Source organism: Diorhabda carinulata, chromosome 8 (assembly GCF_026250575.1).
Source record: "Diorhabda carinulata isolate Delta chromosome 8, icDioCari1.1, whole genome shotgun sequence".
Classification (NCBI taxonomy): domain Eukaryota; kingdom Metazoa; phylum Arthropoda; class Insecta; order Coleoptera; family Chrysomelidae; genus Diorhabda; species Diorhabda carinulata.
Window position 1 is genome coordinate 19,116,915 of NC_079467.1, and position 24,326 is coordinate 19,141,240.

Below are 24,326 nucleotides of genomic sequence, written 5' to 3' on the forward strand. Positions count from 1 at the left end.
TATATGATACAAAAAATTTTATAAATACATACAATCTAAAAAAATAGTACAAATATACAAAATATAGTAATGAAGTATTGTGGGTGGCCTAATAGTAGTGACATGTAAATAAAGTTGTGTAATGTAGCTCCCACTCGTGGAACAAAATCAATTATTTTGGACTTTGAGATGTAAACAATCTCCCCGTCTTTTATTTCTCTAAATCCCTTCACATCTGCGCATTTCTCACATTCTATAATATCCTTTGGAACCAACTTCGATTTACTGTGCTTCTGTCAGACTGCGTAGTGGCCGGGGTGGATTGTGTTGTGCTGTGTTCGCGATGCGTGATTTGGCCACTAAAATGGCTGAATTAAAATTTGAGGCTCCATTAGCGCAATTCGAAGAAACCGATGAATGGGGTTCGACGGAATTTCAAACAGCAAATTTCAAAAACGAAGAAAATCTCAATAATATAAACAAAAAAAAGCACGACATTAACGATGTTTTGAACGACTTTAAGGAAGACATACTCAATAATTCTATACCCCAAAAAGTGCCCGCTAAGACACTTATTCTGAAAAACGGCGAGACCCAATCGGTGGCTGATAATTTTACCGAAACTTTTTCTGGATCTTTGGAGGATTTAGTAAATACTTTCGATGAAAAAATCACGAAATGTTTCGGAAATTACGAGGAATCTGTAGAAAAATTGGCACCTGTTCAAATTAGGTCCCAAGAAGAAATTATGAATGAATGCCAGTAAGTTTTTATCTATAAATATTCTTATTCATTATATATTAGAAAGTATAATGGGGATTTATATGAATTATAGGTAGTAAAATGCGCCGACATCCCCTTTCTCTTATACATTTTATGATAGCGAAAATGTTATAGTGAAAAAAAATTATTCCTAATGTATAAAATTTGAGATATTTTTATTACAATTCATGAAAATGTCTTTATAAAGAAAATTGTAGTGAAAGCTAGTCAAACACCTGACAATATTTTTTGATTTTACCATGTATATATTACCCGGCGAAGTTATAAAATTTTATGAAGTAGGTGGATAGACATCGACCACCTTTCTGGTTAGAACAGAACCGTCTTTGCCGAATTTGTTGCAAATAATTTCAAGATCGTTTATTTTAAACAAATCTAGTTTTGTTTTTATTTCTATAATTTTTATTTATGGTTTAGGTGATTATGTTCTATCATATATACAGGAAGTACAAATAATGAGTTTTCGAATTCTTCCTTTTGGTCTCCACGCTTAAAATAAATCTCATTAAACTAATTTTTTTATGATTGATGGTTTTGAATGAATTTTTTTTATCCTAACACTGTATAACGATTATGATCTAGTTATTTTTATCGGTGCAATGAACAAAACAGAAAAATTATGTCACCACAAAATTTTTATCATTCAGTGAATCATAGTATAGTCAGAGGTCGCCTACATAGTAACATTAGAATGTATACTGAATATATTTTGAAACCACTGGACCATATATATCGACTTCGCGTACATAAATTTCCTATTTTGGATAAAATACAAGGTGAATTCGAAAAGTACTCGATGGAAACGTAATCTTTGGCAATAGATAATCGATGGTTTTTGACATTTGTCGGGTTCATAGTCCTGATAGGCCAGTCGTGTCCCAAACGGCCAATCAGGCGCTTTGGCTTCAACTTTTTGACGATTAAGGATAGAATTTTTAAGCAGCTAGAGGTAGAATGGAGACCTCATGATTGCCTACTCTTCGCCTTAACGAAATCCAGCAGCTGTTCTTCCTGGCAACCGCTACCGATCCACGGCTAGCTTTAAATTCGATCATCCTTTCGACTTCGCGGGCTCTACTGCAGGTGAAACTTTACAGGCTTTTGGAGCCAACTCGTTGTTTGATGGCCGTAGAACCAGTACCTCCGAGTTGGAAGACCTGGGTGGAGGAGGGTTGGAAGTCGAGGCAACCTTAGGATCCGTGCTCCTTGAGCCTTGAACCGTCTCGGTAGCCTTGGCCTCAATACTGGTTTCTTTTCTCCGCACCACTGATGTTGCCCCGTTTGAACCAGTCCTAATCAAAAGCAGCGGTCAAGGTATCGACATAGGTAAAAATCGATGCTTTTGGGGATAATGGATTTCTGGTTCCTGTTTGCTCTGAGAACTAGGAGGGAAAAGAAGGATTTGTCATTGGCATTTCGCTAGGTTTCCCGTAGATATGAATCGCGACACCTTATTAGCGCTTAGGGGCCTTTTATTGAAAATTTGAACACTATTAAGAGAATTTTCAGGGCTATACGATGGCTGTATATATGCGTTGTCGTAATAGAAAACAATTCATTCATTTTATTTAATTCTGGTCGACTACGGCGAGGTTACATTGTACGATCGAACTCAAAGCAATATAGAGGAAAAACATCCTATGTCAGCACCATCTAATCATTAAACTCATGAGTATTTCTTTATTATACAATTTTTGATGAGCCTTCTCTGTATTCGATTTGTTGGCCACAGAATTTCGCTTAAATTAGAGACATGGCGATACCGGGGGAAACAATCAAGTCCGAATCGTGTAAATTCGAAATTTTGTTCAGTAAGCGTTAAGGCGATATGGGGGAATGAGTAGAGAGACGTTCTAAGGCCACAACTGCAGCACAGCTCTCCAATTTTAACTAGGAATTCACAAAATGCACTAAAAAAGTGTTTCCTGGTGTGTTCAGTAATAAAACTGATGAAGAGAGCACGATGCTAAGACGGCCATGAACTGGGCTACGATTCACCAAACAACATTTATATTATTATGAAAAATTGTTCTGTTTTCTGCCCCCAAATCTATAAGAAATACATTTATTTAACAGTATAATGATGCGGGAAATGGCAAGTGATTCTATAGTCCCAAATAAAACCTGTCTATCGTATTTAACCATCCCATCCGTTTGTCTCATAAAGGCAATCGGAGGAAATCTCGAAAAAGTCGACGCCTACTGCACCCTACCCAATTATCTTCTCGAAAGGTTCTTGTTTTGTAGAGACATAACTCCAGTTAGAGGTTTTCTGTAGCTTTCCTGCATCTTGGTGAATCCGATCATCAGCCCAATTGTCAAAGATAGGGAATAATTCAGCCGCAGCTGTACCCGCCCTGCTGTTTAGTTGGCCGAGACATTTTGTTTTATTGTATTTTTTTCTTTTTAAACTCTCTCTATAATTGGCGGCTGTGCGACTGCCACACAAAAAATATCACACCGTCAAAGTCAGCCTAGCAGAGGAAAATTATTCCTACATCAGCGCCATTCCCAAAACAAATCTACATAAAAATATCTGCCTCACAATCAAACTACATCGAACTTCGTTCTCTCTCTTAAAAATTGTTTCTTCAAACACCTTGTCCTTGTTGTGACATTAGACTGATTGATAATGCTCTGCGCCAATTTTTCTTAGATTTGTTTCTTTATTACTGTACGTATTTTACGATTAGAGTATATTTTTTGATGTGCGAAAACTAAAAATAGCATGGATATGTATATATATCCAATTAGTCCTTAAATTTATGCTTAGTATAGGTTACATCACCGCAGCGATTTCGTTCATATTGATTTATTTTATTTAACGCTAAAGTTGGGAGACCAATTTCAGTAACTGGGTCAATGTTAACAAAAATTCTTGGCAAGGAAACTACATCGTCCACAATGACTATAAAATAGAAAAAGAAAATTCTGTATATTCTATTTGTTATGTTATTTTATTTACATGGATGTCGTATAGAATCAGCTGTGAAATCGTTTTGGTTTTAGTTCTAATTCACCTAAATATTCGGTCATATATTAAAGTATAGAATTAGATACTTTCTTTGTAAAAGTATCTGACTGTATTATTTGTCTGTCCTAGCGCTAAAATTGTTCAAATTTTATTGAATTGATGAATGCTATTTTTTAAGAACTGCTTTGAGGAGGTTGATGACATATGTGCTTGTTATCTCGATGTAAATAGATATGTTGTGTTCCTATGCGTCAGTTTGTTCTCTACACATTCTAGAATTGCCGGCGTTTCAATATATTCTGTACAAAGCCTACAATTTCCGGTGTTTTACTATATTGTGTACAAAATCTACAATTGCCGGTTTTTAACTCTATTCTCCACAAAATCCACAGTTGCCGATGTTTCACTATATTCTCTATCAAATCTACAATTGCCGACGTTTCACTCTTATCTCTATAGAATCTACAATCACCGGTGTTTCGCTTTATTCTATAGAAAACCTACAATTGCCGGTGTTTTAATCTATTCTCCACAAAACCTACAATTGTCGGTGCTTCACTCTTATCTCTATAGAATCTACAATCACCGGTGTTTCGCTCTATTGTGTACAAAATCTACAATGGCTGATTTTCCATTGTATTCTCCACAAAATCTACAATTATCAGTGTTTTACATTCTATAGAAAACCTACAATTGCCGGTGTTTCACTCTATTCTCCACAAAACCTAAAATTGTCGGTGTTTCACTCTTATCTCTATAGAATCTACAATCACCGGTGTTTCGCTCTATTGTGTACAAAATCTACAATGGCTGATTTTCCATTGTATTCTCCACAAAATCTACAATTATCAGTGTTTTACATTCTATAGAAAACCTACAATTGCCGGTGTTTCACTCTATTCTCCACAAAACCTAAAATTGTCGGTGTTTCACTCTTATCTCTATAGAATCTACAATCACCGGTGTTTCGCTCTATTGTGTACAAAATCTACAATGGCTGATTTTCCATTGTATTCTCCACAAAATCTACAATTATCAGTGTTTTACATTCTATAGAAAACCTACAATTGCCGGTGTTTCACTCTATTCTCCACAAAACCTAAAATTGTCGGTGTTTCACTCTTATCTCTATAGAATCTACAATCACCGGTGTTTCGCTTTATTCTATAGAAAACCTACAATTGCCGGTATTTCACTCTATTCTCTGCAAAATCTACTATCAGCGGTGTTTCACTTTATTCTTTACATAATCTACAATTGCCGGTTTTTAACTCTATTCTCCAAAAAATCCACAGTTGCCGATGTTTCACTATATTCTCTATCAAATCTACAATTGCCGACGTTTCACTATTATCTCTATAGAATCTACAATCGCTACAATTCGCTTTATTCTATAGAAAATCTACAATTGCCGGTATTTCACTCTATTCTCTGCAAAATCTACTATCAGCGGTGTTTCACTTTATTCTTTACAAAATCTACAATTGCCGATGTTTCACTCTATTCTCTGCAAAATCTACTATCAGCGGTGTTTCACTTTATTCTTTACATAATCTACAACTGCCGGTTTTTAACTCTTTTCTTCACAAAATCTACAGTTGCCGATGTTTCACTATATTCTCTATCAAATCTACAATTGCCGACGTTTCACTCTTATCTCTATAGAATCTACAATCGCTACAATTCGCTTTATTCTATAGAAAATCTACAATTGCCGGTATTTCACTCTATTCTCTGCAAAATCTACTATCAGCGGTGTTTCACTTTATTCTTTACATAATCTACAATTGCCGGTTTTTAACTCTTTTCTTCACAAAATCTACAGTTGCCGATGTTTCACTATATTCTCTATCAAATCTACAATTGCCGACGTTTCACTCTTATCTCTATAGAATCTACAATCGCTACAATTCGCTTTATTCTATAGAAAATCTACAATTGCCGGTATTTCACTCTATTCTCTGCAAAATCTACTATCAGCGGTGTTTCACTTTATTCTTTACAAAATCTACAATTGCCGGCATTTCACTCTTTTCTCTAGAAAACCTACAATTGCCGGTGTTTCACTCTATTCTCCACAAAACCTAAAATTGTCGGTGTTTCACTCTTATCTCTATAGAATCTACAATCACCGGTGTTTCGCTTTATTCTATAGAAAACCTACAATTGCCGGTATTTCACTCTATTCTCTGCAAAATCTACTATCAGCGGTGTTTCACTTTATTCTTTACATAATCTACAATTGCCGGTTTTTAACTCTATTCTCCAAAAAATCCACAGTTGCCGATGTTTCACTATATTCTCTATCAAATCTACAATTGCCGACGTTTCACTATTATCTCTATAGAATCTACAATCACTACAATTCGCTTTATTCTATAGAAAATCTACAATTGCCGGTATTTCACTCTATTCTCTGCAAAATCTACTATCAGCGGTGTTTCACTTTATTCTTTACAAAATCTACAATTGCCGATGTTTCACTCTATTCTCTGCAAAATCTACTATCAGCGGTGTTTCACTTTATTCTTTACATAATCTACAATTGCCGGTTTTTAACTCTTTTCTTCACAAAATCTACAGTTGCCGATGTTTCACTATATTCTCTATCAAATCTACAATTGCCGACGTTTCACTCTTATCTCTATAGAATCTACAATCGCTACAATTCGCTTTATTCTATAGAAAATCTACAATTGCCGGTATTTCACTCTATTCTCTGCAAAATCTACTATCAGCGGTGTTTCACTTTATTCTTTACATAATCTACAATTGCCGGCATTTCACTCTTTTCTCTAGAAAACCTATAATTGGTGGTGTTTCACTCTTATCTCTATATAATCTACAATCACCGGTGTTTCACTCTATTCTCCACAAAACCTAAAATTGTCAGTGTATCACTCTTATTTCTATAGAATCAACAATCACCGGTGTTTCGCTCTATTGTGTAGAAAATCTACAATGGCTGGTTTTTAATTGTATCCTCCACAAAATCTACAATTGTCAATGTTTTACTCTATTCTATAGAAAACCTACAATTGCCGGTGTTTCACTCTATTCTCTACAAAAACTGCAATTACCGGTGTTTCACTATTTGCCGTAAAACACCTGCAATTGCCTGTGTTTTTCACTTTTATTCTTTCAAGATATTTTTTTGAGTGGCAGTGTCGAACCAGGAAACATTTGGGATGAGAATGCTCCTAATTAGGTTGATGTATTTATGAGACATTTTGCGGTGATAGTTATCCAGGAACAGTTCCGAATATCTAAGACTATTGACCCATGAATCTAAAGAATACACAAATTTATTTATTAAGATAGTTCATTTCAATCGGATTTTTCCAATTTTTTACTCGTTGACCTCTTCATATAAGTCGATATTTCTTGTTACATATTTTTAAAAATCCAGTAACATAAGATCTGGAGAATTTGTTGGTTGTTAAAGCAATTCAAAGGTCAACTTATGGGCATATGGGAACGTGACTTGATGATTTCCTTGTCAGTCGACTTGTTGAGTTTTTGTTCGCTTTTAGCGGCTCCAGACCACTCAAAAATTTGAAATGGTGAATCCTTTTTTCATCTACGCAAATAAACCTCCTCATTTTGCCCAAACAGCACACTAAAGGTTGTTAAATATCTTTTAGTTCTTTAGCACAAGTTTGTTTTATTCATCAAGATATTTTACTTCAATCAGTTTTTTCGACTTCTCTATGTCATTTCAGAGTTTCATTTTCTTTGCGAAGGATCGTTTTCTTCAGTATATGTGACCGTGTTTTAGTGATTTTCTAGGGCTAATGATCTATAAAATTGAAAAACACAAAATGGTACGTCGAGTTATTGAAATACGATACAATCACACATTTTTGACAAGAAAAATTGTATATTTTGCTATTCAAATGACACTTTCAAAAAATGAAACACAAAAACTTTGGCGGCAGTGGACGTGTTAACAAATTATTGTTTTTTCGTCAAAATATGGCCTATTTTTAGTAAAAAAAATCTACAATTATTATCTTCTGAATAAAATTGCGTATAATCCTCAATTTTCTTTATATATATATATATATATATTTTTTTTTCGCATTATTAAAATCTAGAAAGCGGTTTTCTCTCAGTGGGAGAGCCGATTCGATATGCTTAAAATTTTTATTACGTAAGTAAACTACCGAGACTGAGATGATGACCTCCACGTTACCATTTATATACATCTGTTTATGTATTCTACGAGACCCACATACTCGCACATGTTGATGACGATGAAGTGCAAAAAAAACTATTTTTGTATTTTACAGTTAAGTTGATTGTATTTTTTAAAAAAATATGTTTATCGAAGTAAATACGAGATTCTCCGGTAGACATTTAAATTAGTAGGCCAAGAAAATTGGGCTTTTATTTTGAATTTTTGAGTTTTCAATATAAGTTATTTTGAAATGTTCGAAATAGATTTGTCAAAAATCACTGATTTTTATACAGACTTATGAATTTTTAAAACTTTATTCATCATCCTTTAAGGTCTAACCATCCAACTATGTAAATTTTAGTGATAGCAAAAAACTTCGAAGGATCATTTTTGTGTAAAATTAAAGGATCTATAATTTTGATTAAACGTTTTTTTTTCTTCTAACCTTACCCGTTTTTCAAAACTCTTAACAAATCGATTTTGGACAACTTGAAGTACCTTACATTGAAAATTTGCTTTATGAACCTATTTTCTTGGTCTATTAGAACCTATGAAGTTAATTCCATCATCAGGACGTAACAAAATGTGAAAAAATACATAAAATACGAGGATGCTGGATTTGTCATATCGGAGTAAGTCTCTGTCGGAAAACTGAATACTATGAAGTGAAAGGGAACTCTGAAGCATATAGGTTTGTTGCAAGTGGAACGAGGGAAGAAGATCCTGAAGATACAGATATAGAATGAAATTCTTGAAAGATGCTATTTATACAGAATCCAGAGCTAGAGCGATTTGACCAGTCTCAAAGTCCATTGAACATTGTCTTAGGAGTCTACTATTGTAATGTGGGTACAACTATTGCAAATGATGTTTAAAAATGACTTCAAATGCTGGGATCGTCACAGTAGATTGAAAAAATAGCTGAATTAGATATAGAAAAAGTGGAAAACTTCATTCTGGGTTGGAAATACTGGAAAATAAACTATAAGAGGAGAAAATATGATAGGGATTAACTGTGTGTAAAATAAAGGGTAACACAATGGGCCACGGGTCTCCGAGTGAACCACAATCAATCTAACCTAACCTAAATTAATCTACCGGTGATACCTAAAGTGGTCAAGGCTCTTTCTTAGAGATCCTAGGGAGAGACTTGACAGGAGTCTAAACAAATTTTAGTATCTAGATTGAGGAATTTTAGGAAGCTTAAGAACCTCTGATACAGAACAAGTACCCATTGTTTTTGTTAATTTCATCACACATCAACGTTTATAATTAAACTTTACGATTTGATATTTCAATAAAACTGTGCATTATTCAACGAACATCATTCAACATGCCGTTATTGGTACACTTGTTACTGACCTTGAATTAACAAATTATCATCATTAATTGTTATTATGGTGTTATAATATATCATTTCATGGGCATTTGCTCCACTAATTGTCATACTCATGGCTGTACGTGAAGTTAATTCACGCGAAACAAACATTCGTCTGCAATTTTCTCCAATTAAGGTTCGTTCTTCGTAATTGTTTAATGCGGCGACGGAGCATCCTACACATACGAGGGTTGTACTAAAACTAAGATTCCCATTGAGATTCCCAAGTGCCAGGCTAAATCTGACGACAGCGCGATTCCACGCAAGGATATTACGCTCCGTAGAGATTCATGGTTTATGGCGAGGAATGCATGTCGGTTCATCACACAGAAGTTCTAGATGAAGAAAATCAACAGTGAGTCGCTGAACTTGTCAACAAGTTCACGCTGTCCGTGAACTTGTTAAAGAAACAGAAACGTTGGGTGGCAATAAGAAGTTGTTGGACTTTAGTCAGATTACACCCTCTAAACAGAACAAGAAACTCGTTAGTGGCGTTCAAGCAAACGCAGTCGGGGGGAAAGGTTATGGCGACTGTGTTCTGGGATCGGAAAGAAGTACTCCTTTCGATTTCATGCAATTTGGGGCGGCAATAAACTCAGACAGATGTTCTGAAACATTGACCAAACTCCGGCTAACAAACACAGGAATTTTGGGTGGACTGTTATGCTTCATCCCCGTACAGCCCCAAGGTAATTACTTCCCCAAGCTAAAGGAACACGAGAGGGACAATGAAGCCCGAGTTGAGGTCACACGCATCCTCAACGACTTAAGAGTACAAAAATTGTCGAACCGTGTAGAAAAACTGTGTTGATTCTATTGAAAACAATGTAAGCTTTTCATTTGTAAGTAAAACGGGAACCTAACCTTTGGTACAACCCTCGTCTGTCGTTCTCCTCTTCGCTTTGTTCGTAATGCCATGATACATAGATGGTGGCGATGGCGGTGGCGAACCAGTACAACAAGCGAAATATAAAGACAGAACAAATTTGATGCAATTTAAAATGATGACGCATCCATTTCGCAACATATTTCGTTATACGAATAAAGAAAAAGTCTGAAACTTTCGGTTCTCACGTATCTTTTATTACATGAACGTGTTTGGGAATTTAAAATAAACTTTTTGAAACTACATATAAGAGTCGCATTTAACTTTACGTCGAACATAATAACGAATTCGAAGTAATCAATTTTTTACTTCATATTTAGAGTAAAATTGAATAATAAATCTACCCTCTATTCATAATTCAATACTCCACATATACGTCCTAATTATTAAAAGGGTAATAGATGCAAGGGTAGTTTATTTGACGCTACAGGAGTGGGGAATCAATAATAAGAGACGGGCGCCAGGTTCTCCGGTTTGTTTTCGACTTTTACATGTTTTTTCCTCGATTTAATCAAACTATTGTACGTTAAAATCTGCCAATAGACAATGTGTATAAATGTATATTTCTCACGAATATGAAACTGAAGGAATTCAATATATACAGGCACATAGACACACGTTTAATGTCAAAAATAAATCGAAATCTGAAAAATGGATTGTATGGAGTATAGTTTTTCCGCAAATCGACCTAAACCATTTTCTTACTCTAAAAAACTATCCCTGGGATTTATCTGTACAATTATTTTCTTTCATTTTTTATCATCTTCATAGGTTATCGCCCTGGTCTATTATATGTAATTGAAAATGTAAATGCGGGAATTTCTATGACAAGCTAAGGAAGAATACGATCGTGTTAACCACAGACGTCATGTCGCGACGTTTGCAACGCCTGGCGCCGGTACAAACAGGGAGAATACGAGAAATTGCGTGTATCATGAAAAAATATTCATTAGATTCGTTGGATATTGAAATATATTATTCTAAATTACTTAAAAGGACGGTTACAGTTTATGAAAATTAACATTGTTTGATTGTTATTGCTTTCATTTAGGTAAATTAAAAAGTTTCAGCAATAATATATATTAAACATGTCAAACACTTAAACATAGTCCAAACCCGCCACGTCCACAACACCGTCAGTCTGTTTTATTGGAAATCCTGTGAATCCTCACAAATTTGCAGATCCTTTAATATGTGGCACCTTTACTTTTCTGCTCATTTTCTTCTTGATGTAGTCATAACTAATTTTCTCGTTTTTGGATATTTTCCCCTGGTGTAATTTCTCGAATCTTTTCCTGGCGGTGTTTCTTCATGACGTACCAAGGGGAGTTTCGCTCTAAACAGATGTTCTGCTCGGCTTGAAGCTTTTACTACAACTCTCGATAGATCTAGCTTTGTATTCAGTTTAATTTTGAATCTTCATCCGATTAGTCCTCCCAGTCATCCTTTTTTGCCTTCTTCGTCTACTAAATACGAAGATTATTTTCAGGTATTTAGTCTTGGTAGTCCAGGTGGTTTCTTCTTCCTCGATGGCCACGTTGTATTTTAGTAATTTCTGGTACTTTTAGAAGAACACTGCTTGGATCTAAATCTGTTGTACTTGCATAGCTGATTTTATTTATAGCTTCCTAAAGACTTCTTGTTACCATTCTTAGTTGGGTTTTCCTAGCGACGATGGTAATGTCGTCCGCCTATCAGGTTATTGTTCGGTTTGAGGTTATTCAAGTATAGATGTTGTAGAGGAAAATTTAATGGAACGTATCCACAAGAGCAAAAAACCTTTGAAACGCATCAGCAAAATATTTGGAGTGGTCAAAATGGCAGTTGTATCTGGAGAAGTTAAACAAACAGATCTAATGATAATGTATATTTAGAGCACAAAGAGGAAGATGGTTAGAAGACATTGCTAGAATTCCACAACAGAGATTCAGCGGCAACTTCTGAGGTTTATGGTGAAGAGTGTATGTCCGTTCAGCTTTTGCTAAGGATCGTCGGAATTTGACTATGAAGAACGGAGCGAGAAGAGCGAGAAGAAGGACAGACAAGAAGGAGATGACTCCCAAAGAAAAAATTGTTAGTCAAGCGGGATATAGATGAGGTAGAAACCAGTGGAAAGAAGTAACAGAGGACCGAAGGAAGTGGAGAAGAATTTTGGAAAAGATTGAGAACAAGTGTGTATATCTACAGTAGGGTGGAATATTGCAACTCCCATTTAAAAACTAGCAACGAGAATAAGAATAAACTAACGTAAAATTATTTAAACAATTTATTATATTTTTATTGTCTCTAAAATGTGTTAGAGGAAAGATAATGTGCAAATGAAATGTTTGATGGATGCTGGTTGATTCTTTTAATATGTTTGTAACATTTTTGGACTGAAAACGGTGGAAATAGGGGATGAAAGGAATTTCTTTTTGAAAAATCTATAGAGTAAATTAGGAAATATACAATTTAAATTATTCAATATGTTCACATACCTTTAAAATGTACGAGAAAAATGCAAAATATGATTTTTTTTGGTAAAAATATTCTGAAATTAGTTAATAAGAGTCATAAAAATGAAAGTATTCTCCATCAAACTTTCCTTTATTGAATTTTCGCAGTAGAATTTCCAACAGATCTAAATTTTTCAACTCGTGATCGATTTTTGTTCGTTTTAAATTCTCAAAATGCGAATTCATTATTTAAAAACAATCATAATTTGTCCGGTTTTCACCCACAATGTACTATTTGTTTTCGTGGTCGTTACAGAATGTGGTGGACGTTGACGGGAAACTTCGGTAACATTTTGCCTATCGATTGGTCGAAAACGTACGCTAGGAAACTACAAATCAATGCTCTGCATTTGGATCAGGTAAGTGAATGATTACTTTAATGAAAATTGCTCGAATAGATTCTCGTTTTGATCGAAATTAGAGATTTGCTTGGGGAATTTGTACATTATTCTAGCAAAATGTTAAAAAAAACCTATTATAATTTTTGCAAAGGTGATTTTTGTTATGTATCCCTAAATTTTGCGTTTTATCTAATATATTTTTATAATTCGAAAATCTCCTTTCAACATCTACCGAAGTAACTGAATCAATTTCAAAGTTTCCATTTGAAATTTTCTTGAAGCTTATTAATTAATTAAATTTTTCATTAATTTCTTATTTCTTAGACCTTTTGATATATTAATATTTCTAAATGTTCTTTGTTATAGGTCTCCTCTGTTGTGAAACTAGTTTTTTTAATAATTTTTGGAAGAAAGATAAAATTTGATGTTTCGACTTTTCTTTGATATTTTGATAACGACTTAAAGAAAAGTCGAAACGTCAAACTTTATCTTCTTCCAATAATTATTAAAAAAACTAATTTTAAAACAGAAAATCAATCGATTTTACCCGAAACTTCTGAAATATTTTCTTAAATTACGGATTACATACATTTTTTGTGCTTCGAAATTGTTTATAGTTTTTATTACAAAACTTTAATGCATTTTGATAAAGATTATTATGATTTTCCGATGGAGCTTTTGTGATTTTGCAATAACAGTGCTGTCTTCAGCATTAAACTCTAAAAAGGTACAATCTTTTTCTGTAGAAACAAAAATAATGAAGGACTTTTACCATTTTACTACATGCTCTACAGAATATTTTTCCATTGATGCAAGGAAGCTGGGGCTGCTGGAAATTAACTAGATTAGAATTGTCCTTCGGCATTTTTCACTTTTTAGAAACAAAAAACTTTTACCGAAAAACTAAACGTTCACATTTATTAAAGGTCTTGAAACGAAGTGCAAAAATCTCACCGAATCTATTAGGAAAATACCGGGAAATCACTAATTGACTACTTGAAATATTCTATACGGTTAAGTTGCAAAGGGGCGTAATGATTTGCGTATTTTCTTTGGAATTAAGAAGTTTGACATTTTTAATGGTGAACGTACTCAGAACGTGTTGTCATAAGAGTGCTATCTAAGTTGTTTACAAATACTTGAAACATTAATCTTAATAAAAAATGGAATTAATTATTAATTAACATTTTCGTGAGATGATTTTCTTTGTATTCGGATGTGGATTAAACAAACAGAAGTGTGCCGATCAACTCGCTTCGACTTTTGGTGATGAAACACCATCTCCAGCTGCCGTGTTTCGCTGGTTTTCAATCGTGGTCGCACTTCGCTATAGGATGAATTTCGTGAAGATCGTTCAAAATCGGATCTTGTAACAGAAAACATATCGATGATATGCGTAAACTGGGATTGCATGATCCTCATGTGATATACCGTGAGATTGAGGCACACTTGGGCATTAGTTACATTCAATATTGTTGTCAAATATATCTATTAGCGTTGGATACCGCATAATCATGAATCTATGCAAACGAAATCGAAACTAAACAACAATTGACTGTATGAATCTTTAAAAACAAAAGTTGTTCGCGCACATTTCCCCACCGTTCCATTAGAGCAACGTAGAACGGTTAATTTTGAATGGTACACCAGCATTTGTTTACCAAAAGAGTTCGAAAAAATCGGACAAATCACGCCAATCACAAATCAGTTCAAACAAAACGTTTTTGAACAGTCAAAACATCGAATTGATGGACCATCCACCGTACAATCCTTGTTTGGCACCCGCAGGTTAAAAATAAATTGCGGAGTCAACGTTTTTCTACACCTGAAAAAGCGGTTTATGCGTTCAAATCACGGTACCTCAATCGGAATGGAAAAAATTCTTCGACAATTGTTTTAAACGCCTGAAGGAAATATTTTGAAAAACAATAAATCCATATCCAATTATAATTATCTCAAAACTTAATTAAGTAGCATTTAACATAGAATCCGCTCCTACGTTATGACCTACCGCTCTTTGAATAATATATTATATACGATATGATTATTACAGGTCAATGGCTTTTATTTTTCCACGATACACCGTTTTTAGTTGTCTTTCCAATTATTTTTATACAAAAAAAAACAAGCGAATCATTATTATATTCAGTGGAAACTTGACCTTGCTATTTAAAACTGATATCAGAAATAGATTTTAACTGAATCACCGAGTCAGGTTCAAGGCGGAAAATACTTGTAATAAAAACAGTTATCCGTTCAAATGAACCTGTGAGATGATAGTCACATTAAATTGAAAAATGAAAGTACATATTGGACTTATTTACATTGAGTTTTTATCAGTATAATTTCAATATTTGTCTTAATGAGAATGTTAACGCGTACGCTAGTTCGTATCGATTAGTTTCGTGTGTGAAAGTCAATGAGGGTTACCTCTTTTTATGCTCAACACATGGCGCTACATGAAAATGAGTATAACCTTCAAAATTTTTTGATTATACGTTTCACTTTAACTGGGAGTTGCACAAAAGGTCATCTTTTTAAATTCTTTATTCATAAATTAGCAAAAACTTCAACTAACAAATCATATTCTTCAGATTCTGATTTTTTAAAATCATACGTATTGACATTGAATAATTTTCCAGGGTCTATCCTATTCAACCTTTTTTTGGTTTAATTTGAAATTTGTATAAAAAAATATTTGAACTTATAAAATATTGAGAATTGACAGCTGACCCGACCTATCCCTATCTCACATTATTTTGTTTTATATAGAGTCAAAGTTGGTAACCATGTTCATATTAATTTTTAATTTAGTTAAGTTGGCAGGCGATAAGCACTCAAGTGACAGTGATAGCATGACGCAAAAATTGTGACAGGCAAACGTGTTCCAATTTGTAATTTTAAGAATTTTTAAGTATTGAGCAACAGTTCGACGATTGTTCAGCAAGAGTTTTGTTAATCGAACAAGTATCATTTCTTCATCAATTCTCAACAAAGAACCCAAACCCACTGAAAATAACAACATAAAAATACCGCTAAAAACATCCCGTCCCACATTTTGGATGGTTGATCGTTTAAGTTTAAGAGCAAACCCCTTCTTAACGGTTGATTTTCCTGTACGAATAATGATTATCAAGCCAAATTTTTGCTTCAATAGTATCTTTTTGCCAAAAAGCTTATCACACGAACCTCCTAATTTTACGACAGCTGTCAAATTTATACACAACTGAAAATCATTTGGATTTATTATTAGTCGCGCCATCTATGTGTCAGTTTACGAGCGTTTGAATCCACCTAATAGTATATTTTATGAAATCGAATAAAAAACAAGTTATAGGTATAAAGGACCATATTTTGAAAGATTTAAAATGGATACTTCAATAAACTATAATTCATACGTCAGTTCACGAAATAATTATATTCGTAAGCCGCTTTTACATCGTTTGATGTTATCATATTTTTCGATCTAATCCGATCTTATAATAAATAGTCTGACGTATCTGTCAGTCACTTTTATAATAATTTATTATATTTAATGATAGTTTTTGATCATCTTGATTCTCGTTTAAAATTTATTGTTACTTTGAAATATGATAAATTAAGAAATTATTAAAACCGATGCCCGATGCAATAAATTCAGCAGTAATTATTTTAATTATGGTGATTATACTTTAAATTATTTAAATATCAATTGAAATTCACACAAAAATTTACGTCAAATACACAACTCAAAAATTAAACAGTGTATGTATCACTGATAGCTTATCAAAGTTCAAGTTTTTATGACACAATTGCAAAGAAAATATAAAATCCACAATTCAAGTATTAGCTATATAAATACTATAATGAATAAACCCCAAAATTTCAATTTAATATTTTTTTTAAAAAAATGCAAAATACCATCACTCAATTTAAACATGTCGTAACATGTTAAGATTAGTCTCTAATTCTATGGAGAGTACCAGGAAAAAAGTCTAAATATCTTTCTCCATTCTCCATAGAATTTCGTACCACACATTTATTGACCAACGACCCTGATTTAGGGGATTCGTTTCAGGCTAGTAGTGCATTATATGGTGATTTACTTTACCATTACTATTAAACGTAGCCACATCTGTCCACAATATTCGTGCGTGGTAATTTTCCCTATAATTGATATTTTCTGGGACTGTATTAAGATATGCAATTGTCTTCTTCTTCTTCATGGTACGTTAGGACTTAGTCCTGTGTTTGCATCAATGGTTGCCCAGCTGCAATTGGGATGATGAAGACCAGCTTCATACCATCTTGTAGATAGTCGTCCTGGTGGTCAGGATGTATTCGGTTTCTCTTCCTTTGCAATCTTTGGCAACCATTCATCTGACATTCTGTCCCCGTGGTCTTTCCGTTCCCATTCCTCTGGTATCTATCGCGTATGTCATTACTGCTGAATTAGGTTGAATGTGATACAGAATAAAGTACAGATGCGAGTAAGCATCAAAATGACCGTACTCGTGTTATTTTCGACTATTTTTACCTTTATACCTCAGCTCTAGAAGCTTTCCTAAGTGCATATCTTTCAAATGCCACCATATAACGTGGGTAATCAACTTATGATTCTATAGTTAGTGTTCATTAACCTCTATTGAATGGTTTTTTGCTTCTCAACTATAAATCCTGAGTAGATATTTATGTCGGTTAATTTTTTCTATTTCCTCGTTCTGTATCATTATCTATTTCACTAGCAGGAACCTCAAACACCCGAAGACGACCTCGATTTGAGTTCTGAAGATGAAGCGGTGGCTAGTGATCTAGATATGCACGCTCTAATTCTTGGTGGAATGAACCAAGAAGCAGACGAACCCTTAAAAACCGCCGAAGAAGTAATAAGAGAAATCGACGATATGATGCAAGACGATTTGAGCTCTATTGATGGAAATCCCGATGGTAGAGACGGCCAAATAGAAAATAATGAGGTGTTAGAAAAAGCGAAGGAAGTACTAAGTTCACCATTATATGAAGACAGTAAGTAAAATCTGCATCATCGATTAATTATTTGCATTAATTTTTTATCTGTTTTTAGAATTACGCGATTTGAGTTTGAGCCAATTGAACGAACTGTTTCTCGAATTAGAAGTATTGATAAGAGAATTTTCCGAAACGTTGATATCCGAATTGGCGCTTAGAGATGAATTGGAGTACGAGAAAGAGTTGAAGAATACGTTCATTTCTCTGTTGTTAGCAGTTCAAAATAGACGAAGACAGTACCATGTCGAAAAGAAGAGATCGGCCAAAAATTCTTCCACGAAACTTCAAAACGGCATTGATCCGAAGGTAAAAGTTCTCCTCATATATTTTTATTATTTCTAAAATAGAGTTTTTATTATAAAAAAATATTTTGACATGAAAGTTTGCACTTTAATCTTGTCTTAAACATAATTTCCACCAAGGTAGTATCGTCTACTTACTATTTTGGATGCTGGAACCGGACATCGTCATCGTGGCAATTAGGTGTTTCTCCAAATAAAAAAAACATGCTTTAGATCGTGATTATTGGAAGGATATTGTTTCCAAAGATTTGATCCAACCTTGGCTTCCATTAGAACCATTTAGATGGACATTTTCGTTCATAATTTCTACCAAGGTCCTTGCCATATCGTCCACTTGATACTTTAGATTCCGAAAACTGTGTTAACATTGTTGCCATAGCCATGATGATCAAGATCGGGGTTATTGGAAGGATGATGTTTCAAAAGATTTGATCCATTTGATATTTTCTTGCATAATTTCCTTCAAGATCCTTGCCATATCGTCTATTAAATTTTTTGGATGCTGAAAATTGTGTTGACATCGTCATCGTGCACTCAGGTGTTTGTCCAAATGAAGAAACATGCTTTAGATCGGGATTATTGGAAGGATGTAGTTTCCAACGATTTGGTTCAATCTTGTCTTCCATTATCCGCGTTTAGAAGGGTATTTCCGCGAATAATGTTCACCAAGATACTTGCCATATAGCGTTCCTTCTTAGAAAGTTTGATTCTGGCATAAAAGTTTACCTCCGATCTCTGAAGAAAGTAACTTCAGAGAGAGAATATTGACGACACGAAGGTACCTTATATTTGGTCAATCAATCGACGACGCCATCTGCAGGATATAACCATCACGAACGATCCGAAATGCCTCTGTAGCATAGGGGAAGAAGGAACAGCAGATCACGTCATCGATCGGAGAGGACTCACACTCATAAGTGCGAGGTTCAAAGCCTTACAGTTTAACTTTTCAGGGATACAACTGTTATTGAGGATAATTCTCTCAATCGTCATATTTTGGGCTTTCCTATTGGCATCTGCTGTGTTCGTTTCTAAGTAGTGAACAATGTGACGATTGGAGAAGTGCGGAAAAAATCGGCAATCGACTCTTGGCTGTTGAAGAGAGTAGATCGCTTGTATTTTGAACCCCTGGTGAAACGCTTCTTCACTTAGAATCATGAAGCGTTTACTGGAGCAGCAGTATGCTATCAAATTTTGTGTAACGCTTGGTAAAAATGGGTAAAGAGACTCACGACATGATTAAAGAGGCCTACGTTGATGCTGTCATAGTTAGATTGGGGATTTTAGAGTGTTCCGAGAAGGTAGGGAAAGAGTGGATGCCTTTCGACCAGCAAGTCTAACGAAAATGTGTTGCGAGTGAAAAATTTATTGAAGTGTGATCGTAGGATGAGTATCAGCTGATAAATTGGGTATTCATCTGACCCAAGTTTTTGAGATCGTGATAATCACCAGGAAAGTGTGTACGAAGTTGGTAACGCGAGTGTTGTCAGGGGAGCAAAACGAGAACCAGAATCTTCTTCACTCCATCAAACTTTTGTCTATTTCCGAGAATGAAATCGATGCATATGGTGAAGCATCACGGCTAGGTGGAGGCGATCCAACTGGCCGTGACGCAGCATTTCGGTCCAGGCGTTCTTGGTAAAATTTTTAGCAGTGTGTTGATGTGGAAGGGTGCTATTATGAGAACTTCTAATAGTTTTTACTATTAATATTATCCGAAGTCGTGCTTGTCGTTTCTGTCAAACAGTTTCCTAATTTGTTACAATTAGTTAATTTGATTTTGACAGTTATTGGAATGCGTCTTTACTTTCTCTTATACGGAATTTTCAATTTTACAGTATTTAACTACTGTAATTCCTTACCATATAAGCGACGGACCACCGGATAACCAAAGTTTACAAGTCCTCATTAAAAGTGAGTGAATTTTCCGAAAAAAAAAAAAATTCTATTTTAATATAAAAATTATTTTCAGTATTGAAAGCTATAAACGAAGATAGTCCGACAGTACCGACTTTATTGACGGATTATATATTGAAAGGTGAGACGGTTTAAATGTCAAATATGTCAATTGTCAATTGAAAACAATTATTATTTTTCTTTCAGTAATATGTCCGACATAGAGGACGTTTTAGTTAATAGCCGTTCGTTATTTAGTGAAGAAGCTTTCGATTGATGCAGCAGCACATTATTTCTACGGTCTCTCTGTCTCTATTTTACTCATTGATATATTAAATATTTATTTGTGTTGTAAATATTTGAACTCGGAACGTTCTAGTCTAAAGTCTTGCGAGTTGATTAAATAATTTTAAGATTTTATTGTACCTTTGATTGTCTCTATGCACACAAAAGAATAATTTCTAGTGCAATATATCATAAGTGTATATTTTGTTAGTTTTTAAGAAAATCGATGGTGATTGACAGTTATTTATTTGACATTTGGTGGAGTTGACTAAATTTTCAAAAAAAAAATGGTGATTTTATTATACAGTGACTATATCTCAAAATATTAAATCGTTTTTAATTAAAAAATTGATTGGGATGAATTGGGATGACACACGTAGTTTACCTACACACTAACTATTCGCTAACACTTATCAACTAATTTATTTGAATAAACTTTATAAAATTACAAACTTTTACATCCTTGTTTATCTTATTTCTGGTAAAAAATTAGTAAAAGATAGATGAAACATGCAATCACAGAAGTAGTGTATGGAAAGTATGGAAAAGCACCAGGATACCATAGAGCAACTTCAGAAATGATTAAAAATATGGTGAAAAAAAGGAAAAAACGTGACGTTTCATATTTTCAATAAAGTTATAGAAGATGAAGCACTCAAACTGGCAGAAGGAATTAGTAGTAACAAAATTCAAAAAGGTTGATACAAAGTACTGCAATAGCTACCGAGGAATAACATTAATTAGTACAGCGATGAAAATGATGGAAAATATTAAAGAAAAGATATAGATTAACAGTAGGAGACACACTTGGAGAATCTCAGAATGGATTATCGAATGGGAAGAAGCACCTAAGACGTATTCACACGTATTCAATATAAAACAGATGACAGATAAAGCAAAGCAAGAAAAGAAGAAATTGTAAGTGTCCTTCTTGATTTAGAAAAAGCCTTTGATAGAGTACCTAGAGAGAAAATATGAAAGATAGTGGTCGAAAGAAGAGTTTATGTAAAAATTATAAAAATTTGCGATTACCGGATGATTAGAACAATGCTGCAATATGCATAGGCATAGGAGCATAACGTATATAACTTAAAAGTTATGGCCAGATTAATAAGTAAAACACGACGGACCAATTTTTCATCTTATAAACAATACAGAGTAATAATTTTTGCTGTTATCACCAAAAATATATTGACATGAGTCAAATTGACTACCTAACCTAACTTAGTCCTCCATCCCTTCTAAAATTGTTAATTCGAAATATTTTGTGTCATAACAACGACTAGAATAGGTTTACATAAAAAATGTATAGGACGCTTTTTGTAGAGCCCTTTACGAGGTTCATGTTTGTTTGAAACTTTTTTCTCTGAAATTATTAATTAGTAAGATTGTTATATCTTTGTAAGGGGCCATGGAACGAATGAAACGGTAAAAATCCCTTCAGGAATTAATCTTTAATCATAAACTCTTCCGATTGATTCAATAAATCAATAAATTTGATAATTTCTAATAATTTACTTGCAGCTTTTGAATCATAATAAAAACACAAATTTTTTTATCCGATTTGTTCGAAATTTATAATTATTTACCACACGTGAATTAAATGTTTGCTCTCATATATTCAATAACATTAATAAAAATATTACGTGTGTAATAAAACAAGGTATATAGTAAAGAAGTAATCAAATTTATCTTCTAAAAATAGTGTAATTGTTTTGGCTCATCTTTTTGACTATTTTCAAAAAAAAAAAAAAAACAAAAATTGTATACAAGATACATTTCTGTCAATACCATCATTTGTATCATACATACAAATATTTTAATTTTAGATATAAGGTTATATTAGCAATGAAATGACAGTTTTTTGACTAAACTTTTACAATGCTCAGTTTTGTGATATATTTTTTTTAGTTGTAAATAAGCAATATTTTATTTTTCTATGTAATTCTGTACCATAAAATACCACAACTTAATGATACATATAATAATTTTATTTATGTAATTGACAGGGCATCAATATTAAATGTTATTTTTATTCTTTTTCCCGATATATAAACTAATTTTAAAGTCTGACAATTTTGTTGGATCCTCATTTTTTACTATTTTTCATTATTTTTGATTTATTTTTATACTTATAATTAATTTTATTTGTTAGATGAAGATTTTTATTTAATAAGTTCCCCATAATAAGTAACTTTTTCTAAGATTTTATATTTCCCAGACAAAATGAAAAAATAAGAAAATTGTATTCAGTAAAAGCTGCTTTATTCGCGGGGTATATGTTCCATAACTAACCATGAATACGAATAATTTATATGGGATTATAGGGGGTACGTTCCCTATTGATAAAATAATAAAAAACAAACATAAAAAAACAGTTTAATTGAAGTTTTTGAACATTTTTATTAATTGTATTAGCCTTCGCTAATAGTTTGAAGATTTTTGTAATTTTCTCTTATTGGGCATTTTTAAAAACCCCACTTCAATTCAGTTTGATACACAGCAGTCGCGTAAGTAATTATCCTCTTGAAAATAAGACTTTGATCCATATACAGATGTTCATAAAGAAATCGCAAACCTCATTTGCCATTCTTGAACCTTCACCAAAATTTTTCAAATTAAATGTCACGTTTCAAGTGCTCGTTGAGGCTTCTTCTTCAACGAGCTGTGGATTTAACATTCCCTCCAATTGGTTTCAGTCAAATCTTTATCTTAAACTGTAAAGATTGACTATCGCATTGACCTTAAAAAAGAAATTTACAAAATGGCGTCGACATGAAATACCAATTTTTTGTCCCTTTTTTACCTTTTAGAATTTTTCAAAAATACTCCAAATTTTTGTTTGAGAAACAATTCCAGTAGAATAGTTTGTTCCACTCGGCCAGCTTGTACGGTATGTCACAAAATCTATTTTATCTGACATATTCTTGAGGGTCTAAGCTTTGAAAATATGCAAAATAATCAATTTCTTCAAATTTCTAGATCAGCATATCACCCTTAACAACATACTTTAAGCAAAGTTGTGTTAAGATCTATTTTAATTTTTTTATTAGTCCATTTGACGGCATTTACAAAGAATATTGGGTTGTATACCTCTTGGAATCCTTTTATTAATATGTCGCGTTAAAAAAAATTTTCTTAGCATAATTTAAAAAATGAAATAAACTATTCAAAAATAATATTTTTATTAAAATATACTTTAATCGAAAAACTGTCGTTGAAAACCAATTTTTATTCGAAAAGTGCGTGAGTTTTCACTCGGATTGATATTTTTGTAAGTGAGAAAATTTTCTCTGATATATATGGGAAAATGAAAATTGTCGAGTCCTAGTTGTAATAAAAGAATCGGAATAAAATTATTGTTTCGATTCTAATTAACTAAAAAAAAAATAATAATAATAAAAAAATTTAATATTAAGAATACAAAGCTGCATTCTTCGTTCTTGCCATATTGTTTATGAATATTATTTTTTTGTAAATTAATTATTTTAAATAAATAACAAAAATGTTCGACTTGATGTTACACCTCTTTCAAAAGAGCAGCCTATATATGTAGAAGATCTCATTTCAGTAAATCTGTTCTATCTTTAACGCATTTTTTTTATTAAACCAAAACCTTTTATCAAAAAATAGTGGAAATTCGTCTAAAACTAAGAACGCGAGTAAAAAAGTCGCAAGCACGCGATCAAAAAGCCTTCAACAAAAAATCCGTGGCTTCCATTCTTTTCCTGATTTCAGCATCTCGAAGTCATTAGTTTGAGCTTTATAATTGGCAAAGAATCTAAGAAACAATAATCTTGAACAATAAAAAAGGGTTATT

General features: G+C 33.3%; 1 protein-coding gene across 3 annotated transcripts; it reads left to right on the forward strand.

Moving 5' to 3' along the window:
- Positions 1–149: 149 nt before the first annotated feature.
- On the forward strand, positions 150–24,097 carry LOC130897485 (fasciculation and elongation protein zeta-2). 3 transcript variants are annotated; one of them, XR_009059705.1, is made up of 8 exons: positions 150–741; positions 12,932–13,034; positions 17,741–18,020; positions 18,079–18,329; positions 20,164–20,239; positions 20,298–20,363; positions 20,429–21,511; positions 21,550–24,097. XR_009059705.1 is itself a non-coding variant. In XM_057806367.1 (7 exons), the coding sequence occupies exons 1-7, from the start codon at positions 323–325 to the stop codon at positions 20,443–20,445; spliced, it is 1,212 nt and encodes a 403-aa protein (XP_057662350.1). In that variant the 5' UTR covers positions 217–322; the 3' UTR covers positions 20,446–24,097. The 3 variants fall into 3 exon arrangements, 1 of the variants encoding a protein (XP_057662350.1); XR_009059704.1 differs by having other exon boundaries at positions 214–741; positions 17,744–18,020; XM_057806367.1 differs by having other exon boundaries at positions 217–741; positions 20,429–24,097.
- Positions 24,098–24,326: the final 229 nt, after the last annotated feature.